General features: G+C 35.8%; 1 protein-coding gene across 1 annotated transcript in view; it reads right to left on the reverse strand.

Moving 5' to 3' along the window:
• CHM (CHM Rab escort protein) overlaps positions 1-20,863 on the reverse strand; it is a 261,692-nt gene that overhangs the window by 193,875 nt on the left and 46,954 nt on the right. Inside the window, exons 3-4 of the mRNA XM_047076287.1 lie at positions 8,992-9,064; positions 6,110-6,234 (exon numbers count right to left, since the gene is read on the reverse strand). Of these exons, the coding sequence (XP_046932243.1) occupies positions 6,110-6,234; positions 8,992-9,064 (198 nt within the window). The remainder of the gene's footprint in view (positions 1-6,109; positions 6,235-8,991; positions 9,065-20,863) is intronic.

A 20,863-nucleotide genomic window follows, 5' to 3' on the forward strand; every position in this document is an offset into this window, starting at 1 on the left:
CTATAATAAAATCTTGGTATGAATGACCAATAAAGTGTAGGAATTCTGATAACCTGTCATTTGATCAGATTGTGGATTTGATGTGCACATCTAGTGTACAAAACCAAGAAAATTAGCAAGTGAGAGATCCTAATGATTGACCACCATTAGGATAAAATTACAAAGCCATCAGGAAGTTATAACCTCCTTTCTGAAAAAAAAAAATGCTCACTTAAGTGAGGCTAAGGGTAAGTAGAAAACACAATTAACCTGAGGTATGTGGCTCTGTACAGAAAAACACATGACTCCCAATAGGAAATAGACTCTTTAAAAAAAGCCAATGAAGAGGAAGACATAAAACTGTTCCTTTTTGTAGAAGACATGACTGTGTACATAAAAATCCCAAGGGATCTCTAAAAAAAATCCCCAGAACTACTAAGTGAATTCAGCAAGATTTCAGGATTCAAATCAATGCATAAAAACCAACTGCATTTCTAAATACCAATAATGAACATATGAAAGCCAACATTAAAAAGACAATTCCACTTACAATTGCCCCACAGACAAGTAAATACTTAGGTATACAAGTAACAAAACATGCACAGAATTGAGACTGTGACAATTACACAATTCTGTAGAAAGAAATCAAAGTTGACCTACATAACTGGAGAGATAAAACTTGTCAATGAAATAGAAAACCCATGGGGGAGGGGAAGGAAAAAAAAAAAAAAAAAAAAAAGGACGTTAGAGTGGGAGAGAGCCAAAGCATAAGAGACTGTTAAAAACTGAGAACAAACTGAGGGTTGATGGGGGGTGGGAGGGAGGGGCGGGTGGGTGATGGGTATTGAGGAGGGCACCTTTTGGGATGAGCACTGGGTGTTGTATGGAAACCAATTTGTCAATAAACTTCATATAAAAAAAAAAATAAAAAAAAATAAAAAAAAATAAAAGGTCACATGCTAAAAAAAAAAAAAAAAAGAAAACTCAAAATAAAAAGGTATCAATGCCCCAAGCTGATTTAGCATTAATGCTATGCAATTCCAAAAAAATTCCAACAACATTTTCTAGACTTAGAAAAGCTTCTCAAATCATTTACATGGAAAGGCTCAAACTCTGGAATAGCTAAAACCATCTTGACAAAAAAAGAATAAAATTTGGAGGAATTATTCTACCTGATTTTAAGTCCTAATATGTAGCTGCAGTAATCAAGACAATGGGGTACTGGTGTGAGAAAAGACCTACAAGTCAATGGAATAGAACATAAAATCCACAAATAGACTCATCCAGTACAGCCCACTGATTTTTGACAAATATGCACATTAATTCACTGGAGGAAAAACAGCCTTTACAACAAATGGCACAACTGGATAACCATATGTAAAACAAAAAAATTAACATTGACCTAAACCTCAAACCTATACAAAAATTAACTCAAAGTATATCAAAGTATATTATGGACTTAAATGTAAAACATAAAACTATAAATTAAAAAAAAAAAATAAGAGAAAATCTTCGGGATCTATACCAAAGAAAAAAGTGATAAACTGAACCTCATCAAAATTTAAAACATTTCACCTACAAAATACCCTGCTTAAAGAGAATGAAAGACAGGCTAAGATATGGGGGAAATATTTGCAAACTATATACCTAACAAAGGACACATATATAAAACATATAGAGAACTCTCAAAAACCCACAAGAAAAAGCCATTCAAATTACAAAATGAGCAAAAGAGCAATCCTTATCAAAATAACACCATCATTCTTCACAGAGCTAGAACAAACAATCCTAAAATTTATATGGAACCAAAAAAAGACCCCAAATAGCCAAAGCAATCCTGAAAAAAGAAAACCGAAGCTGGAGGCATCACAATCCTGGACTTCAAGATGTATTAAATAGAAAGCTATAATCATCGGAAAGAGCGCAAATGTCCATCGATGGATGAATGGATAAAGAAAACGAGGTGTATATATATATACATATATACACATATATATATATGTGTGTGTGTGTATGTGTATATATGTATATATATATATGTGTATGTGTATATACGTATATATATGCACATATGCATATATGTATGTATACATACATATATGTATACATATATACGTATATACACATACACACACACAATGGAGTATTACTCAGCAATCAAAAAGGATGAAATGTTGCCATTTGCAACTACGTGGAGGGAACTAGAGGCTATTATGCTAAGTGAAATTAGTCAGAGAAAGACAAAAATCATATGACTTCACTCATAGGAGGACTTTAGGAGACAAAAAAGATGAACATAAGGGAAGGGAAACAAAAATAATATAAAAACAGGCAGGGGGACAAAACAAAAGAGACTCATAAATATGGAGAACAAACTGAGGGTTGCTGGAGGGACTGTGGGAGAGGGGATGGGCTAAATGGGTAAGGAGCATTAAGGAATCTACTGAAATCATTGCTTCACTATATACTAATTTGGATGTAAATTTTAAAAAATAAAAAATAAAGTTAAATCAAAAACAAACAAAAAAAATCAACCAAAAAAAAAAAAGCTGTAGTCATCAAGACAGTATGGTAATTCACCTCACACCAGTCAGAGTGGCTACAATGAACAAATCAGGAGACTATAGATACTGGAGAGGAGGTGGAGAAACAGGAACCCTCTTGCACTGTTGGTGGGAATGCAAATTGGTGCAGCCACTCTGGAAAACAGTGTGGAGGTTCCTCAAAAAATTAAAAATAGATCTATCCTATGACCCAGCAATAGCACTGCTAGGAATTTACCCAAGGGATACAGGAGTGCTGATGCATAGGGGCACTGGTACCCCAATGTTTATAGCAGCTCTTTCAGCAATAGCCAAATTATGGAAAGAGCCTAAATGTCCATCAACTGATGAATGGATAAAGAAGTTGTGGTTTACATACACAATGGAATACTACGTGGCAATGAGAAAGAATGAAATACTGCCTTTTGTAGCAATGTGGATGGAACTGGAGAGTGTTATGCTAAGTGAAATAAGTCATACAGAGAAAGAGACACCATATGTTTTCATTCTTATGTGGATCCTGAGAAACTTAACAGAAGACCATGGGGGAGGGGGTGGAAAAAAAAAAAAAGGCTAGAGAGGGAGGGAGCCAAAACATAAGAGACTCTTAAAACTGAGAATAAACTGAGGGTTGATGGGGGGTGGGAGGGAGGGGAAAGTGGGTGATGGGCATTGAGGGGGCACCTATTGGGATTAGCACTGGGTGTTGTGTGGAAACCAATTTGACAATAAATTTCATATTTTAAAAAAAAAAAAGACAGTATGGTACTGGCACAAAAATACGCAATCAGATTAGTGGACCAGAATAGAGAACCCAGAAACAGACCTGCAAACGTATGGCCAGCTAATCTTTGACAAAGCAGGAATGAATAATCAGTGGAATAAAGAGAGTCTCTTCAGCAAATGGTGCTGGGAAAACTGGACAGTGACATGCACAAGAATGAACCTGGACCACTTTCTTACACCATACACAAAAATAAACTCAAAATGGATGAAAGACCTAAACGTAAGACAGGAAGCCATTAAATTCCTCCAGGAGAAAACAGGCAAAAAACTCTTTGACCTAGGCCACAGCAACTTTTTACTCAACACGTCTCCAGAGGCAAAGGAAACAAATACAAAAATGAACTACTGGGACCTCATCAAAATAAAAAGCTTCTGCCCAGTGAAGGAAACCATCAGCAAAACTAAAAGGCAACCGATGGAATGAGAGAAGATATTTGCAAATGACATATCAGATAAAGGGTTAGTATCCAAAATCTATAAACTTATCAAACTCAACACCCAAAAACCAAATCCAGTGAAGAAATAGGCAAAAGACATGAATAGACACTTCTCCAACGAAGACATCCAGGTGGCCAACAAACACATGAAAAAATGCTCAACATCACTCATCATCAGGGAAATACAAATTAAAACCACAATGAAATACCACCTTACTCCAGTCAGAATGGCTAACATTAACAACTCAGGCAACAACAGATGTTGGCGATGATGCGGAGAAAGAGGATCTCTTTTGCACTGCTGGTGGGAATGCAAACTGGTGCAGCCACTCTGGAAAACAGTATGAAGGTACCTCAAAAAATTAAAATAGAACCGCCCTATAACCCAGCAATTGCACTACTAGGTATTTATCCAAGGGATACAGGTATGCTGTTTCAGAAGGGCACATGTATACCAATGTTTATAGCAGCACTATCAACAATGGCCAAAGTATGGAAAGAGCCCAAATGTCCATCAACGGATGAGTGGATAAAGAAATAAATAAAATGTACACACACACACACACACACACACACACACACACACACACAATGGAGTATTACTCAGCAATCAAAAAGAATGAAATCTTGACATTTGTAACTACGTGGATGGAACTAGAGGGTATTATGCTAAGCGAAATTAGAGAAAGACAGATATCATATGACTTCACTCATATGAGGACTTTAAGATATGAAACAGATGAACATAAGGGAAAGGAAGCAAAAAAATATAAAAATGGGGACAAAACATAAGAGACTCTTAAATACAGAGAACAGAGGGTTGCTGGAGAGGTTGAGGGAGGAGGGGTGGGTTAAATGGGTAAGGGGCATTAAGGAATCTACTCCTGAAATTATTGTTGCACTATATGCTAACTAATTTGGATATAAATTAAAAAATAAATTATTTTTAAAAACTTAATAGAAAAAGAAAAAAAAAAGACCTACCCTATGATCCAGCAATAGCACTATTGGTATTTACCCAAAGAACACAAAAACCATAATTCAAATGAATACATACACCCCTATGGTTATAGCAGCATCATTTACCATAGTCAATACATGGAAATGGCCCAAGTGTCCATCAACTGATATATACAAGGAATATTATTCAGACATACAAAAAATATGAAATCTTGCCCTCTCCAATGACATGGATGGAGCTAAAGAGTAAAATGTTAAGCAAAATAAGTCAGTGAGAGACAAAATACCATCACGATTTCACTCATATGTGGAATTTAAGAAAAAAAAAAGCAAATGAGCAAAGGGAAAAAAATTAGACAAACCAAGAAACAGAGTCTTAACTATAGAGAACTGATGGTTGGTTACCAGAAGAGAGGTGTGTGCAAGGATGGGTTAAATAGGTGATAGGGATTAAGGAGTGCCCTTGTCATGATGAGCACCCAGTGATGTACATATAGAACTGCTGAATCACTATATTTTACACTTGAAACTCATATAATAGTGTATATTAACAAACTGGAAAATAAAAACTTAAAAAAAAATAATGAATTCTCACTTAGAAAGAGACACTTAAAATATGACTTCCCAATATTCTCTCCTGATTTTCAAAAATGTCTCCAAATGTCATGACCAGTCATTCTGATTTTTTTAATTCAAAATTATAATTGTCCATTTTGCTACACTAAGTATTATCTAAGAATAGTGCTGTGTATTTCCCATTTTGCTATGATAAATATTACCTTTTATTTTAGTTTATTTATTTTGAAAGAGAGAGAGACAAAGTACATGCACATGAGCAGGGGAGGGGCAGAGAGAGGAGAGAAAGAATCCCAAGCAGGCTCCATGCTTTCGGCACAGAGCCCAACATGGGGCTCAATCTCACAAATCGTGATAGCATGACCTGAGCTGAAATCAGAGTCGGATGCTTAGCTGACTGAGCCACCCAGGCACCCTACACTGAATATTATCTAAGAAGAGTTAGAAGAACACTGGAGTAGAATTAAATTATCCTGGGTTTTAAACTTGAGCTCTACCACTATCTAGCCTATGTGTGGCCTTTTTCAAGCCATGTGACCTTAAATGAATCTCTTTTAGCTACACTGGGGATTCTGTAAAAGCTGCAACTAGTACTATGTGCTCTATCCCAGCACAGGACTGTTGTAAGACACAAGTCATTAATGTAGGATGTTATTATCATAATCATCATCTAAGCAGAGAAAACTGAAAGTTCTATTTTAAAAAAGGGAAACCATCATATCAATTCGACTTTTAGCAACCAATGTCAGTCATATGTTGGCTTCTTTTGAATACATGTGAATTAAGAAGTCATTAACTCAGTTTACCCTAAATTAATACTTTTCATACCTGGCATAACAAAATACTTCCACATGTTGAATGGTTTTGTCCTTCCTGCTAAGAGCAATAGCTTCTTCATTTTCAAGAATGTGCTCTTGCCATGCTGGATTTTCATTCACAATGTCACTGTTTTCCTAAACAAAATACAGATGAGAAATTTTAATTAAATTGAGCAACGTGATCCTCTACTTTTCTGTAAAGCTGTATATCTTTCTAAATTAATGCTTTCCCTTTGATCCCATCAAAATTCTGAAGTGACTCTAGCATAGTGTACCATGTCAAAGGAAGGAGAAGAAAATTGTGTAAAAACCTATCCTATCAAAACCTAGCTCTTGTTTACAGATTTCTATCAGGATATCTGACATTTTGATGCAGTCATTGGACATTGGATGTGCCTGTTTTGACACTGTTTAAGAACTAGAACAACTAACCCTCTATCTGCTGAAAATCAAGTGTGTCTGTTGTACATTTTACTTGTTAATAATAAAGTTTTTGCATTTTGTTGTCCAAACAGCAGGCTCACAATTACTTCATTCTACTTACTTTTAGGTCTTTGAAGGTTAGTCACTAGTCATGTCAAATTTTGATTATATGCAAAAGTATTTTTGAAAAGTATTCAGCTCACTATAACTAAGATCTGTATAATAAGTGACTCTAAATATATTTTTAATTTTTTTTAATTTTTATTCATTTTTTTGAGAGAGAGAGAGAGAAAGAGAGAGAGAGAGAGAGAGACCGAGCATGAATAGGGGAGGGGCAGAGAGAGAGAGGGAGACACAAAATCTGAAGCAAGCTCCAGGCTCTGAGCTGATATCTCACAGAGGCTCAAACCCACGAAATGTGAGATTGGGACCTGAGCAGGAGCCGGATGCTTAACCAACTGGGCCACCCAGGCCCCCCTCTAAATATTTTATATTCATAAAGACAACAGAAACAATAATGTATAATAATGTATGTAAATTGTAATGGTTGGAAGTGGCCCTACAAATTTTCAATAATTCCTAACTACATTTTATGGACCTAAATTGTATGTACAGCAATATTTGAACACAGGAGATTTTTGGAAATGTCAAGATATGCCTTTTCCAAATGTCAAGAATCAATTTTTAACCTGTTTAAAATTTTAAACTATTTGGCACATATCTTGTCAGAGAAATTTTTTTTAATGTATTATATATTCTCAAAGAACTAGTAGTAAAATATAACTATAATATCCTTGAAGTAAATTCAACTCAGAAAATTTCTAAACTTAACAGATTTCATAAAGTAGGATAATAATTATCTTAAAAGATTTTTTGTCCTGAATTTAACATTTTAAACTGAAGAAAAGTAGGGTAGACATTTTTTATTATAACTGTTATTATTAGTGTTAAAATCCCAATATAGGTAGAGAGGAGGTAAAACATAGAACTCTGAATGTGTAGACATAGGGGTTACCAGTCTGAAGAAAAGACAGTGGAGCAGGGGACAAAGAGCAAACAAGGAAAGGATATGGTGAGAGAGTCAAGATGCTGAGCACCAAAAGAAATGTCTATAAAAATATTTTTATTTTAATAAATCTAACCTATTAGCAAAACTCATTTTATAAAATTCCCTTCACTCACTAGATATTTTCCATTCAGACAACTGAGGTACTTTTGTTGTCTTTGTTGTGAGCATCTAGACTAAATTTTTTCATGGAAGTACTATTATTGCTAAATATACTAAATAAGATGACCCACATTTGTACATACTTCCTAATAAGAATAAGGTTCAAAATAGGGTTTCTCATCAACACAAATATATGAATATTTAAGGCACAAAAATAAAACAGTTAAATGTCTACTTGTAACATTTACTTTCTTGATTTATACAGTTTGTATTACATGCAATATTACTTTAAAAATATCGGTTGTTTCTCCGAACTCTTATTTCATGCAATGATATTATTCAAACTGAATCTTCACTGCATCTTCAACATCAGTGTCTTTGTCATCACCAGAAGCACTTTTTAAGTGTTGTATCATAAATTAATCAGTGCAACTACAATGCTTAGTGTGGTGCTTGGCACATGTTAAGTGCTTAATAAGTCTTAGCTATATGATTTTTAGCTAACTGAATACAATTTTCTAGGATATATCATCTACCTTTCCCAACTGTCTAAATTCTTTTGAGATACAGCAGTTTCTGATTCCATGTATGATGGAATTACTCTCAGTAGGAAATTCATTTCAAGCCACATGTACTGTTCACATAAAATTAGGATAGCTTTTTAAATCTGTCATAAAATTCAGTAAACTCCATGACATAACCAACTCCCATATTACTATGCTGTAAATGTCCTCTACAAAAACTTCTTTACAATGATATCCAACAGTTGTAGTAGCAAGATCCTACCTTAGAATAAAAACTACTAAATATACATTAAACTTCTTTCCTTGCTTTTTACTGATTCTGTCAGATGACTTCTATAAATATGTAAAACCACCAATGACACAGATCATTTAAAATTAATGTATCTTCCCCAAATAGTTGTTTTTTTTTTCAACATATACTGACTGAAAGAACAACTAGTAATATGTGAGACTTTATGAACAACTGGAATATTTTTCTGAAAGACTATTTTAGAGAAAAAAATCTTGTCTTATATTTGGGCATATAATGAGAAAAATGGTATCAAATATATATGATGTACTCTTCTGCCAACTTATCTATGTACTGTATATTTAAAAAGTGATAACTATATTTTGAAGGCATTGGAAGAATATTAGCTAAAAAGACTGCATAATTTTTGTTAAATAAATAAAAATGTGGCATCAGTCTATTGTACAGAAGCTTAGGGTTTTCTTCAATGTAGGGTTATTGTGTGATACAAAATATAACATAGTAGATTAAAAATCAACTAAGTTTACCTGGTATTCCTTTAGCCAGGACAACAGTCCTGAAAAGCTAAAACTGGCCCAGTTTCCTCCATAGTAGCTTCTTCTGTAACAAGAAAAAATAAGAGTAAAGAAAAGGATATAAAAATCAAGTCATTGAATTCCATCAGCAAACCACCCTGAACCCTTCAAATCATTTCAATATTGCTACCTCAGAGATCAAAACCTAATTGGGATGTTTGAAATACCAGGCTGAAATACAAGTGGGCCTCTCAGATCCCAAAGGTAACTTTTCATTGTATAAGGAGTTAAAAAATCTCTTTGGCCTCCTCAGAGATTTCTCCACTGATCAAATGCCACTGATCAGGGATTGTGAACAGCTTAATATGGGCATTGAGCAGAGAACATGAACAAATTTGACTCCTTGGTTTTAAAAAACTGGCTAGGGAGAAAAACCTTGGTAGATCTCAAGGAAAGCCAGTGGAAAAAACTGCTAAGTTTTCTATAAACAATTAAATGTCCACTGTCACCACCACTACCAAACCCATAACCCATGCCAACACACACACACACACACACACACACACACACACACACACACAACTGGCTACTCTAGATCTAGTGGTCCTGTGTTATTCTCAGCCTTCGGGGCCAAAAATAAAAGTAGATCCTGGACACAATTATTCACATCAAGACTTTTGTGATAAGTAAAGTAAGAACAGTATTCCCATTGATAACTGGGTGAACTATTAATTCTTCATTCCACAGTCCTTTGAAGATCGTCATTCTGTTTTAGAGAACCCAGAAGTCTTCTAATTAAGATCAGGTAAACCTTGCAGACATTGGACGTTTGATTAACTTCCTTAAGTAGGAAGGAAGGTTACCAGTGTAGCAACCAGAAAGAACTCTTTAATTCTGAACTACATACTAGGCTTCCCAGTTCTTGAAAAACTCTTCGTGTTTACTGATTCTTTGTATGATGAGACCCAAAGTACACTTAGTCCCACCTACAATATGCACTCTGGTTGTGGGGTGGGACACATTCTTGGTTTTGTCTTTTATTTCAATTTTGCTTCTCTGAATCTTTCTCTAACAAAATAAAAATCTATAAAAGCTCTTTTTAATATGAAACAACAACTAAAACCTTTAATGTAATATCCAAAATTACTCATCCATAATGCTACTGGAGATTCCCTCAATATTCTGATGTATTTTCTCCTCAACTAAATGTTGACATAGGCCTTCAGAACAGTCAGACTTTAGGCTCAAGTATTTTACCACTAATCATTTTTTTGCTCTAACACAGAAAATGGTTAAATCAAACATCTGTGAAAGTGTATCTAGTAATACAGATCAGTACTTTACTTATAATACGATAGTTCTCTCAGAGATAATGCAAATTCATATACCATCCAGAATCTCTAGTGGGCTTTGGGACACCTGGGTGGCTCAGTCAGTTAAGCATCCAACCTCTGCTCAGTTCATGATCTCATGGCACCTGAGTTTGAGCCCCACGTCAGGCTGTGTGCTGACAGCTAGGAGCCTGGAGCCTGCCTCAGATTCTGTGTCTCCCTCTCTCTGTCCCTCCCCTACTCACACTCTGTATCTCTCAAAAATAAATAAACATTAAAAAAAAAGAATCTTTAGTGGGCTTTAAAATTTAGATAGAATTTCAGCTATAGTAACAATTCTAGATGGCCACCCTTATTAACATACTGGAATCAAGAAACCTGGAAACTGTAATCCGTTGGGTCAGAGGGAACGGCGGAAGGAGAAGGTGGGCAACAGCCAGTATAGAGAAGAGGGAAGAGTAAAGAGAGAGGGGGTATTAGAATTAGTGGTCTTTCCAAAAGAAATGTATACTCTCTTTCCCCTTGTCTGAGAATAATATACTTCCACCATCCCTTCCCATCCTCTAAATATAACATTCAACAAAACTAGAAAATATCCTGGGTGTTTAAAAAAAACCACAACTGGGGCGCCTGGGTGGCGCAGTCGGTTAAGCGTCCGACTTCAGCCAGGTCACGATCTCGCGGTCCGTGAGTTCGAGCCCCGCGTCGGGCTCTGGGCTGATGGCTCAGAGCCTGGAGCCTGTTTCCGATTCTGTGTCTCCCTCTCTCTCTGCCCTTCCCCCGTTCATGCTCTGTCTTTCTCTGTCCCAAAAATAAATAAACGTTGAAAAAAAAGAATTTAAAAAAAACCACAACTGTCTTTATTTCTTGTTGAGATATTTAGATTTCTTTTAAGTCACCACAAGGTCATAAATAAGATGCTCCGGGATGCTAGAGTGGCTCAGCTGGCTGAGTGTCTGACTCTTGATTCCGGCTCAGGTCATGATCTCATGGTTCATGAGATTGAGCCCCACATACAGCTCTGCACTGACATTGTGGAGCCTGCTTGGGATTCTCTCCCTCCCTCTCTCTCTCTCTGCCCCTCCCTGGCTAAATAAATAAACAAATGAATGAAAAAATAAATAAACAAATAAATAAATTAAAAAAACATTTTTAGTACTCCTGTATCCCTTGGATAAATTCCTAGCAGTGCTATTGCTGGGTCATAGGGTAGGTCTATTTTTAATTTTCTGAGGAACCTCCACACTGCTTTCCAGAGCGGCTGCACTTGTACCCCAATGTTCATAGCAGCACTCTCAACAATAGCCAAATTATGGAAAGAGCCTAAATGTCCATCAACTGATGAATGGATAAAGAAATTGTGGTATATATGCACAATGGAATACTACGTGGCAATGAGAAAAAATGAAATATGGCCTTTTGTAGCAACGTGGATGGAACTGGAGAGTGTAATGCTAAGTGAAATAAGCCATACAGAGAAAGACAGATACCATATGGTTTCACTCTTATGTGGATCCTGAGAAACTTAACAGGAACCCATGGGGGAGGGGAAGGAAAAAAAAAAAAAAAAGAGGTTAGAGTGGGAGAGAGCCAAAGCATAAGAGACTGTTAAAAACTGAGAACAAACTGAGGGTTGATGGGGGGTGGGAGGGAGGGGGGTGGGTGATGGGTATTGAGGAGGGCACCTTTTGGGACGAGCACTGGGTGTTGTATGGAAACCAATTTGTCAATAAATTTCATATATATAAAAAAAAAAAACATTTTTAAAAACTGAATGGGTTAGGCACAAACTAGTTGAAAATATTCCTAAAACACATCTGACAAAGGACTGGTATCTAGGATATGTAAAGATTTCCTTCAACTTATTAATATGACAAATATTCAAATTTTAAAATGGGCAAAGGGTTTGAACAGACATTTCACAAAGGAAGATAGATGTGGCTCATGAGCACATAAAAAGGTACTCAACATCATTAGTCATTAAACAAGTACACATTAGTCTATGGCCATACTACCCTGAATGTGCCCGATTTCATGTGATCTCAGAAGCTGAGCAGGGTCAGGCCAGGTTAGTACTTGGATGGGAGAGAAGTACACATTAAAACAAGCATTAAAAATGAACATAATGGGATACCACTACACATCCACCAGAACAGTTAAAATTAAAAAGGCTGACGATACCAGATATTGGTGTATTCACCAATGAGCCAGAATGCTCATACATTTTGGTGGGAATGTAAAATGGTACAAACACTGCAAAACTGCTTGGCAGTCTCTGAAAAAACTAAACATATATCTACACTATGACCCAGTAATTACATTCCTAGGTATTTACAAACCAGAAAAGTGTGTGTTCACAAAATACTTGTACAAGCTTTTTCATAGTAGCTTTATTACTCAAGAGCTCCAAACTGGTGGGAATTCAAATACCCACCAGTAGGAGAATGGATAAGTAAGCTGAGGTGTATCTACAGGATTGATACTATTCATCAATGAAAATGAATAAACTACTGGTAACAACACAGATGAATTTCAAAAGGTATGCTAACTGAAAAAACCTTTTACCCAAAAAGAGTACATTCTTCATGATTCCAATGATATGACATCCAGTAAAAAATATCCCAAGAGAGATTGCCTTTCAGAGTGGGAGTAAGGGCAGGACTTGACTTGGATAGGACATGAGAGAACTTTCTAGAGTAATGACATTATTTATCTCGATTAGGATGGTAGTTATTACACAAGTGTATGCATTTCCCATTATTAAATGGTACACGTAAGATCTGTGCATTTCATTGCATGTAATTTTATCCTGAAAAAAGAACCATAAATAAATACTGAACTCTAGTTAATAATATGCATGCTGATGTGTTCCAGAGTGAAGGTACTAGATTGTGTACAACATACAAAGAATAAGATGAAATAATAGAAAGAAAAATGAATACATGGGTGGTTATGTAATAAAGCAAATACAGCAAAAATTTAATGGCAGAATCTAGGTAGTAACAATATGCTCACGGTACAATTTTTCAACCTTTCCACATCTCAAAACTGTAATAAATTATTAGAGCCTATTAAATCCTAAGAATCTTCTTTTCCATTGTGCATGATAATTATAACTCAGTATTGAATATTCAGTAACACCCATAGTGACATGATGCTAAACTACATCCCATAGTGGGAAATGCCTTCTGTAAGCAAGTACAAGACATTGACAAAAGACAGAGCTACAGACATTCAGGCACATTCACCTACAAATTGTTTTAATTATTAAAAATACAGGAGTTGAAAAGGGAAGCAGCACAGATCAACCTCTAGGTCTCCCCTATTCTATATTCACTGTTCCTATAATTCCATTTCCTTGTTAGTAATACCACCCCTTCCACAGACAGCATTTTTAATTTTCAAAATTATTTTCACAACTATTTTTTCATGGGTTTTTCCAACAATCTTGTGAGGCAGATAAGGTATCATTTTACAGATAAGGATACTAAGACTTGTCTATGTAGAAATTCAGTCACTAGCTTAGGGCTACACAGCTACCATTGGCAGAACTGTGATTAAAACTCATTTCTCCTAGGGGTGCCTGGGTGACTCAGTCAGTTAAGCCTCCAACTTTGGCTTAGGTCATGATCTCATAGTTAACAAGTTCAAGCCCCGCGTTGGACTCTGTGGAGCCTGCTTCGGATTCTGCGTCTCCCTCTCTCTCTGCCCCTTCCCTGCTCGTGCTCTCTTTCTCTCTCTCTTTCTCTCTCTCTCTCTCAAAAAGAAATAAATATTACAAAAAAATAAAAAAAAAAAAACTCAGTTCTCCTAAAGCCTAATCCTATCCATTGCAACATAATCCCAAAATTCTAAACTGGGTAGCATTATTTACTCCACAGGATATTATAATGTACCTGTGGTTCAATGAAGCCAAATACTTAGATATCACATACTTGGGAAAAACATAGCATAATGTATAAACTTGTCAAATCACTAAGTTGTATACCTGAAACTAATGTAACATTGTGTGTCAACTATACTCAAAAATAAAAAAATAGCACCTGGACCTGATTACTAAATTCACCTTTTCCAAAATGTACCCCATTAATAACATAATCTATTAATAGGTGTTCCAAGAAAATAAAATGATACAATGACAAAATAAAGTTGGAAAATGCTGGGTTCTAAAAAAATTAAACTACCAAAAAAAATGATTTAAGATAGAGCTTCTTGGTACTGTTAAATATGTTAATGTCTGTTCTCACCAAGAGGGAAAAAATTAGTTGATATATGAGCTTTTTTTTTTTTTGAAAAATCATTTAGAGGGATTAGGGTTCAACAAACATATTTTGAGAAATGCTGCCTTAATTCATGTTAAGGGAAAGGAGAAAAATAGAATAATATGTATTATGGAGCTTGTCATTTTCTAGTCACTATCACTTAATGTTCACAAGAATCCTGAGAGATTGGTGCTATAATTATCCCTATCGTAAAATTAGAAAAAAACAACCAAGAAGTTGAGTATCTTGTTTAACTCACTCAGCTAAGAAATGGCCTGGATTAAAGCACAGGGCATATCAGGCCCCAAAATCTATACTCTTTCCACTATAAATATTGTCTTCTATAATCTACAAAATTGGAATATTTAAAATTATAAACATAAGCATATAATACAAATCCTGGGATCTGACTTACTGTAAGTAAAGGCAATGAGATCTGTTTACAGACATTACATGGAATTAAGTCTAATTTTTGCTTCTCTAATTCATCTGGATAACAAAAATGGGAAAATAATTTCATGACTACATCTACTCTAGTGCCAGAGCTGGAGGGACTATTCATTTCCAGGACCTAAAATACAACCAATTTTATTGCATTTCTCAACTTTAATGTGTGCAAATATCTTTCTGTATAAGATAAGAGTAGGAAAATAACAGTGTGTTATGTCTACTAGTATTGATTTGCCAGCTATAAAGACTACAAAATACAATGCATATTAAAAGGGAATTTATCCCATTTAAATTTGATTGTAATACTATAAAAAATCATGACATGTTTCTACCTTCCTGGTTGACAAATAATAGAATAGACTAGAGAATATACTGAATTTACTCTCTACACAAATTCTCATTTACTAAAAGCTCCACATACCTGACACACAAGAAAACAAGCTCCTTTCACCATATGTTCATTCCAAGATCAAGGAAGGTGGGCCTCCTTGGTAGTTTATGCAAATCTAATGTTAGAGAGGAAGACCAGGCCCTTATTTGGTTTTAAAAGTGTCTCATGAGGCTACATTAAGTTGCTTTGGCAGTCACATCAGTCTCCTAGAATGAAATACCAGGCTGAGTCCCCAGTAATTAGAGCTGGACGGAGACCTTCCTATGTTGAGAATTACTAGTCATTGACACTAGTCCACCCATTCAAATCCACTTGTAGACAACCAAAGCAGATAGATGAGTAGGTAAATGTAAAAAGGTTGCCCTCAATTCCTGTTTTCCTCTGTGATCTCATGTATTCCTACTGACTCAATTATCACTTCTCCGCTGATGACTTACAAATCGGTATCTGCAATCTGAACAGATTGGTGGGCTCCAGACTCACAGCTATTTTGGAGCTGAAAATACAGATGAGTCATCAGCTTATTGGACAAGTCCATTCATTAAATATCTCTGATTAACTTTAATCTCTACAAGTCAAAAAATTTTATTATTGTTTACCCATCCCCAATTTGGTTTCACCTCTCAGTTTCCCCATTTCATTAAATACCAATACCATTCTTACAACTGCCTATGCTAAAAAATCTTGAATTCACTCATCATTCCTTCCTCACTGTGTCAATTCTAATTCATTTCTCAAAACCCTTCTATCTTTGCCATCCCTACCACTGCTGACTTATTTCAGACCCTATCTTTTATCTTATATATTCATTAGTGGCCTCAAAGTTTTCCTTGTTTTTAGTGTCTTCTCCTTCCAATCTAACCTCTACATTACAGCCATATGATCAGGTCTTGGCAGATTACATTTCCACACTCCCTGGCTTAAAGATGTTTAATGGCTCACTAATGCCTCTAGAGTCAAATCCGAAATCCTTAGCATCACTACAGGACCCTTCAAAACTTCCAACTTCACTCTCCACCCATATCTCTGGAAATCGCCCTTCTCTGCCACGCATCCAATACATCACCCCCAACCAAACACTCAGCATTGCCTGAGTGAGTCAAGTGCCTGCAAGTCTCTGCTTTTATTAATGCCACTCCCTATGCACAAAATACTACAGCATCACAAAACTAATGATGAAATTAGTCAAACCAGTCAGAACTACTCAAATCCAATATCATCTTCTGTGAGGCTTGCAGGTCTATAGCCAGAAAAAAACAATCTCTGTGCTTCCATAGCTCTGCATATACTTCTATATAAGACCTCTGTTATACTGTCCTGTAATTAGAACTACATGAATGTTTCCTCTGACTTCACTAGGAGCAACTTTAGAGCCGAGACATTAGTTTGGTCATCTTGGAACCCTTAATACATGGTAATAACTGTTAACTAAGAGAACTGATGCAGTGCTATTAATCAAGGCTTTCAGATCAGAAGAAGCTTGGTTCAAATCCCACTGTGCGTGTTACTAGCTGCATGACCTCAGCCAATAACCTTAACTTTAAAGCCTCAGTTTCTTTATCTGTAAAATAGGAACGAAAGCACTTAAAGCAGTGCCTAGCACATAGGTTTGTATGTAATCCTCCTCCTCCTCTCCTTGCAAAGTGTGGATACAGGAAAACACATTGACAGGAGTCTCCAATGTCCTTTCACTGGCAATTACCAGAGTTTAGTGCCAGCGAGGCATAGCTAGGTTTACAGACAAATCTAAGAAGGAAGAGAGATAGACAAGAATGAGGACACAACTGACAAGGACTGAGGACTGCTAATTTCCTCTCCACTACTTGAGACTAATCACAGATCCTAAAATTTAACCCTTCTTATGTCATGGAAAAGCTAATCAAACTGTTTTCATTAATGGGGAAAAAAGGAAATTATAGGACGAATCTGTGATTATTCTGCTTCTAGCTGTAAAGCTGATTGATATTCTTCAAACCCCCAAGGAGGTAGGGATAGTTGTCATTTCAAAGTTAAAAACAAACAAACAAAAATGAGAATAGAAAATATAACAGAAAACGATTTTTCTTATGTTTTCTTTTCAAAAGAGGGTGAATATTAAAGAAATTGCTCAAGTGGAGGAGGCTGAAGGGAGGGAGGGAGACAGGCAATGAAAAAATGTGTATGTACAATCAATTACCTTTGCATGTAGATTTCTAATTTGTGTGAAATGTATCCTAATCCAAACCCACTGAATAAAACAAGTTAAAATTAGTAATATCTAGAAAGGGGCTGGTTTATCAAAATTTCTGCAAATAACTGTCTCAATCAACCTAGCATCTTTTGGAACTCTATGGGAAAAAAATTCTCCCTATTTAAGAATTGTCATTTGCAAATTAAGCTTCTGTTATTAGGATTTTAGTAACCTAGGGACAACTGGGTGGCTTAGTCGGTTAAGCATCCAACTTCGGCTCAGGTCATGATCTCGCAGTTCATGAGTTCCAACCCCGTGTTGGACTCTGTGCTGACAGCTCGAAACCTGGAGCCTGCTTCAGATTCTGTGTCTCCCTCTCTATCTGTCTCTCTCCCACTCACACTCTGTCTCTCTCTCTCTCTCTCTCAAAAATAAACATTTTTTTTTAATTTTTAAAAAAGGACATCAGTGACCTGAAGATAAAATGGCATTTGTTTCAAATCCATAAAAATTTGTGAATTCATTCCAAGGATTTTTTCCTACACTTCCCTCCAAAATCAAGGCTGAACATATTCACAATGATTCCAAAGGAAAAGCCTTTTAGGAAACCTGCTGCATTTTATTGTCACACCTCACCAGCCATACTTCAACTGTTTACATGTATCCTACTGGACCCTTGCAGTGACTCTTGTGTGAACTAGCCACATTTTACAGTTGAGGAAAACAACTTAAATCACATAACTAATCAGTGACAGTCATGATTTGAATCAGGTCTCTTGACCATGAAGTCTAGTATTTGTGTCTGTTTTCCAACCCTACAGCTTCTCTTAGTAAAAGAGCACAGGCTTTGCTATCAAATGGACCTGGGTTTGAATCCTGGTTCTTCCCCTAACAGATATGTGACACTGGACAAGTTATTTCAATTCTCTTAATTTGCTTCCTCATCTGCAAAAGAGGAAAAAATATACTACTTTTACAGAAATGTAATAAGACATAACTTGGGATACCTGGGTGGCTCAGTCGGTTAAGCATCCAACTTCAGCTCAGGTCATGATCTCATGATCTATGAGTTCGAGCCCTATGACGGGCTCTGTGCTGACAGCTCAGAGCCTGGAGACTGTTTCAGATTCTGTGTCTCCCTCTCTCCCTGCCCCTCCCCCATTCACGCTCTGCCTCTCTCTTTCTCTCTCTCTCAAAACTAAACATTTTTAAAAAAGAATTAAATAACTTAGTATTTGCAAACTATTTAACACAGTACTAAGCAAACATTTCATAAATAATAGCTATTATATCATGTCATCTTTAATAACATAAAATATATTGAACACTAGATTGGGTTAAGCAAATTAAAATTACTTTCACTCATAAATTAGTGCCATGGATATCATGAAATCTCTTTAATGTTGGAGAACATTGAAAGGAGAAAACTAGGGCAACACTTGATTCTTTGATGCTTCATATACATTTTCTCACCCCTACAGGAGACCACTCGTTTCTTTATCTAAATAATAGAAGGTAGAGGATTTCTGCAAGGCAGTAACATGAGATCCTGCATTAATCTCTTCCCAAGGACACACCAAACCTACATATGGATCATTTCCCTCTGAAATATATGTGAAAACTAGATGAGGTGCTTCTCCACAATGAAGAATAAAAAAACCACACCCAGATGGTAGGAGAAGCAAAGACACAATCTTGCCAAAAACCCTACCCTGGTGCTAGGGCACACAATAGAGGAGTCTCACAAGTCCAGTCCTTCTCAATATGTACCTACTAGTATGCAATAACTGCATACTAATCAATAATTACTTTAAAGGCAAATGGACTAAATTCTCCTAACAAAAGATACAGAGTAGCTGAATGGATAAAAACATAAGACCATCTATATGCTGCCTACAAGAGATTCACTTTACAAGGAAGGACACACAAAGACTGATAGTGAAGTGATAAAGTATATTCCATGCAAATGGAAACAAAAAGCTGCTATAGCTATACTTAAATCACACAAAATAGACTTTAAAACAAAGAACATAATAATAAAAGACAGAGGGATACTACATAATGATAAAAGTGTCAATCCAACAAGAAGATATAACATTTGTAATTATATATGCACCCAACATAGAAGCACCAAAATATATAAAGCAAATATTAGCAGACCAAAAGGAAAAAAAAGACAGCAACACAATAATAATGAGGGACTAACACCCCACATACATCAATGAATTCACAAAGAAAATCAAGAAGGAAACACTGACCTTGACTGACATGTTAGACCAGGTGGACTTAGTTGACATATACAGAACATTCATTCCCAAACCAGCAGAATATGCATTCTTCACAAATGCATGTGGAACGTTCTCCAAAACAGTTCACATGTTAAGCCACAAAACAAGCCTCAATAAATTCCAGAAGACTGAAATTATATCAAACTTCTTTTCTGGCTACAGTGATATGAAACTAGAAATAAATTACAGTAAGAAAACTGGGAAAAAAATCATGAATGTGAGGAGATTAAACAACATACTACTGAACAAACAATGGGTCAATGAGGAAGTCAAAAATACATTCAGACATGGGATGCCTGGTTGGCGCAATTGGTGGAGCATGTGACTCTTGATCTCAGGGTTGTAGGTTCGAGCCCCACAATGGGTGCAAAGTTTACTTAAAAAATAAAATCCTTAAAAAAGAATACGTTGAGACAAATGAAAATGGAAATACAATGTAGCAAGATCTAGGAGATGCAGCAAAAGTGGTTTTAAGAAAAAATTTACAGTGACACAGGCCAACATCAAGGAAAAAGAAAAATTTCAAATTAAGAATTTAACGTTGCAACTAAAGGAACTAGAAAAAAAAGAACAAAGCCCCAAAGCTGGTAGAAGGAAGGAAATAATAAAGATCAGAGCAGATATAAATGAAATAGAGACTAAAAAAAGAGAAAAGATCAATGACACTAAGAGCAGGTTCTTCAAAAAGATATATAAAATTGACAAACTTTTATCAAGATTAAGAAAAAAAAGAGGGCTCAAATAAAATCAGGAATGAAAGAAGTTAAAACTAGATAACGTAGAAATAAAAAGGATAAGAAACTACTATTAAAAATTATATGCCACTACATATATGAAACTACTATAAAAATTAACATATTGGATAACCTAGAAGAAATGGATAAATTCCTAGAAAATTAGTCTTCCAAAACTGAATCATAAAGAAATAGAAAATCTGAATACACCAATTACTAATAAAGAGACTGAATCAAAAAAAAAAAAAACTCCCAATA

Source organism: Lynx rufus, unplaced genomic scaffold (genome assembly GCF_022079265.1).
Source record: "Lynx rufus isolate CCGP_SWC_20201006 ecotype Redwood Valley unplaced genomic scaffold, mLynRuf1.p SCAF_14, whole genome shotgun sequence".
In the NCBI taxonomy this organism is placed as follows: Eukaryota; Metazoa; Chordata; class Mammalia; order Carnivora; family Felidae; genus Lynx; species Lynx rufus.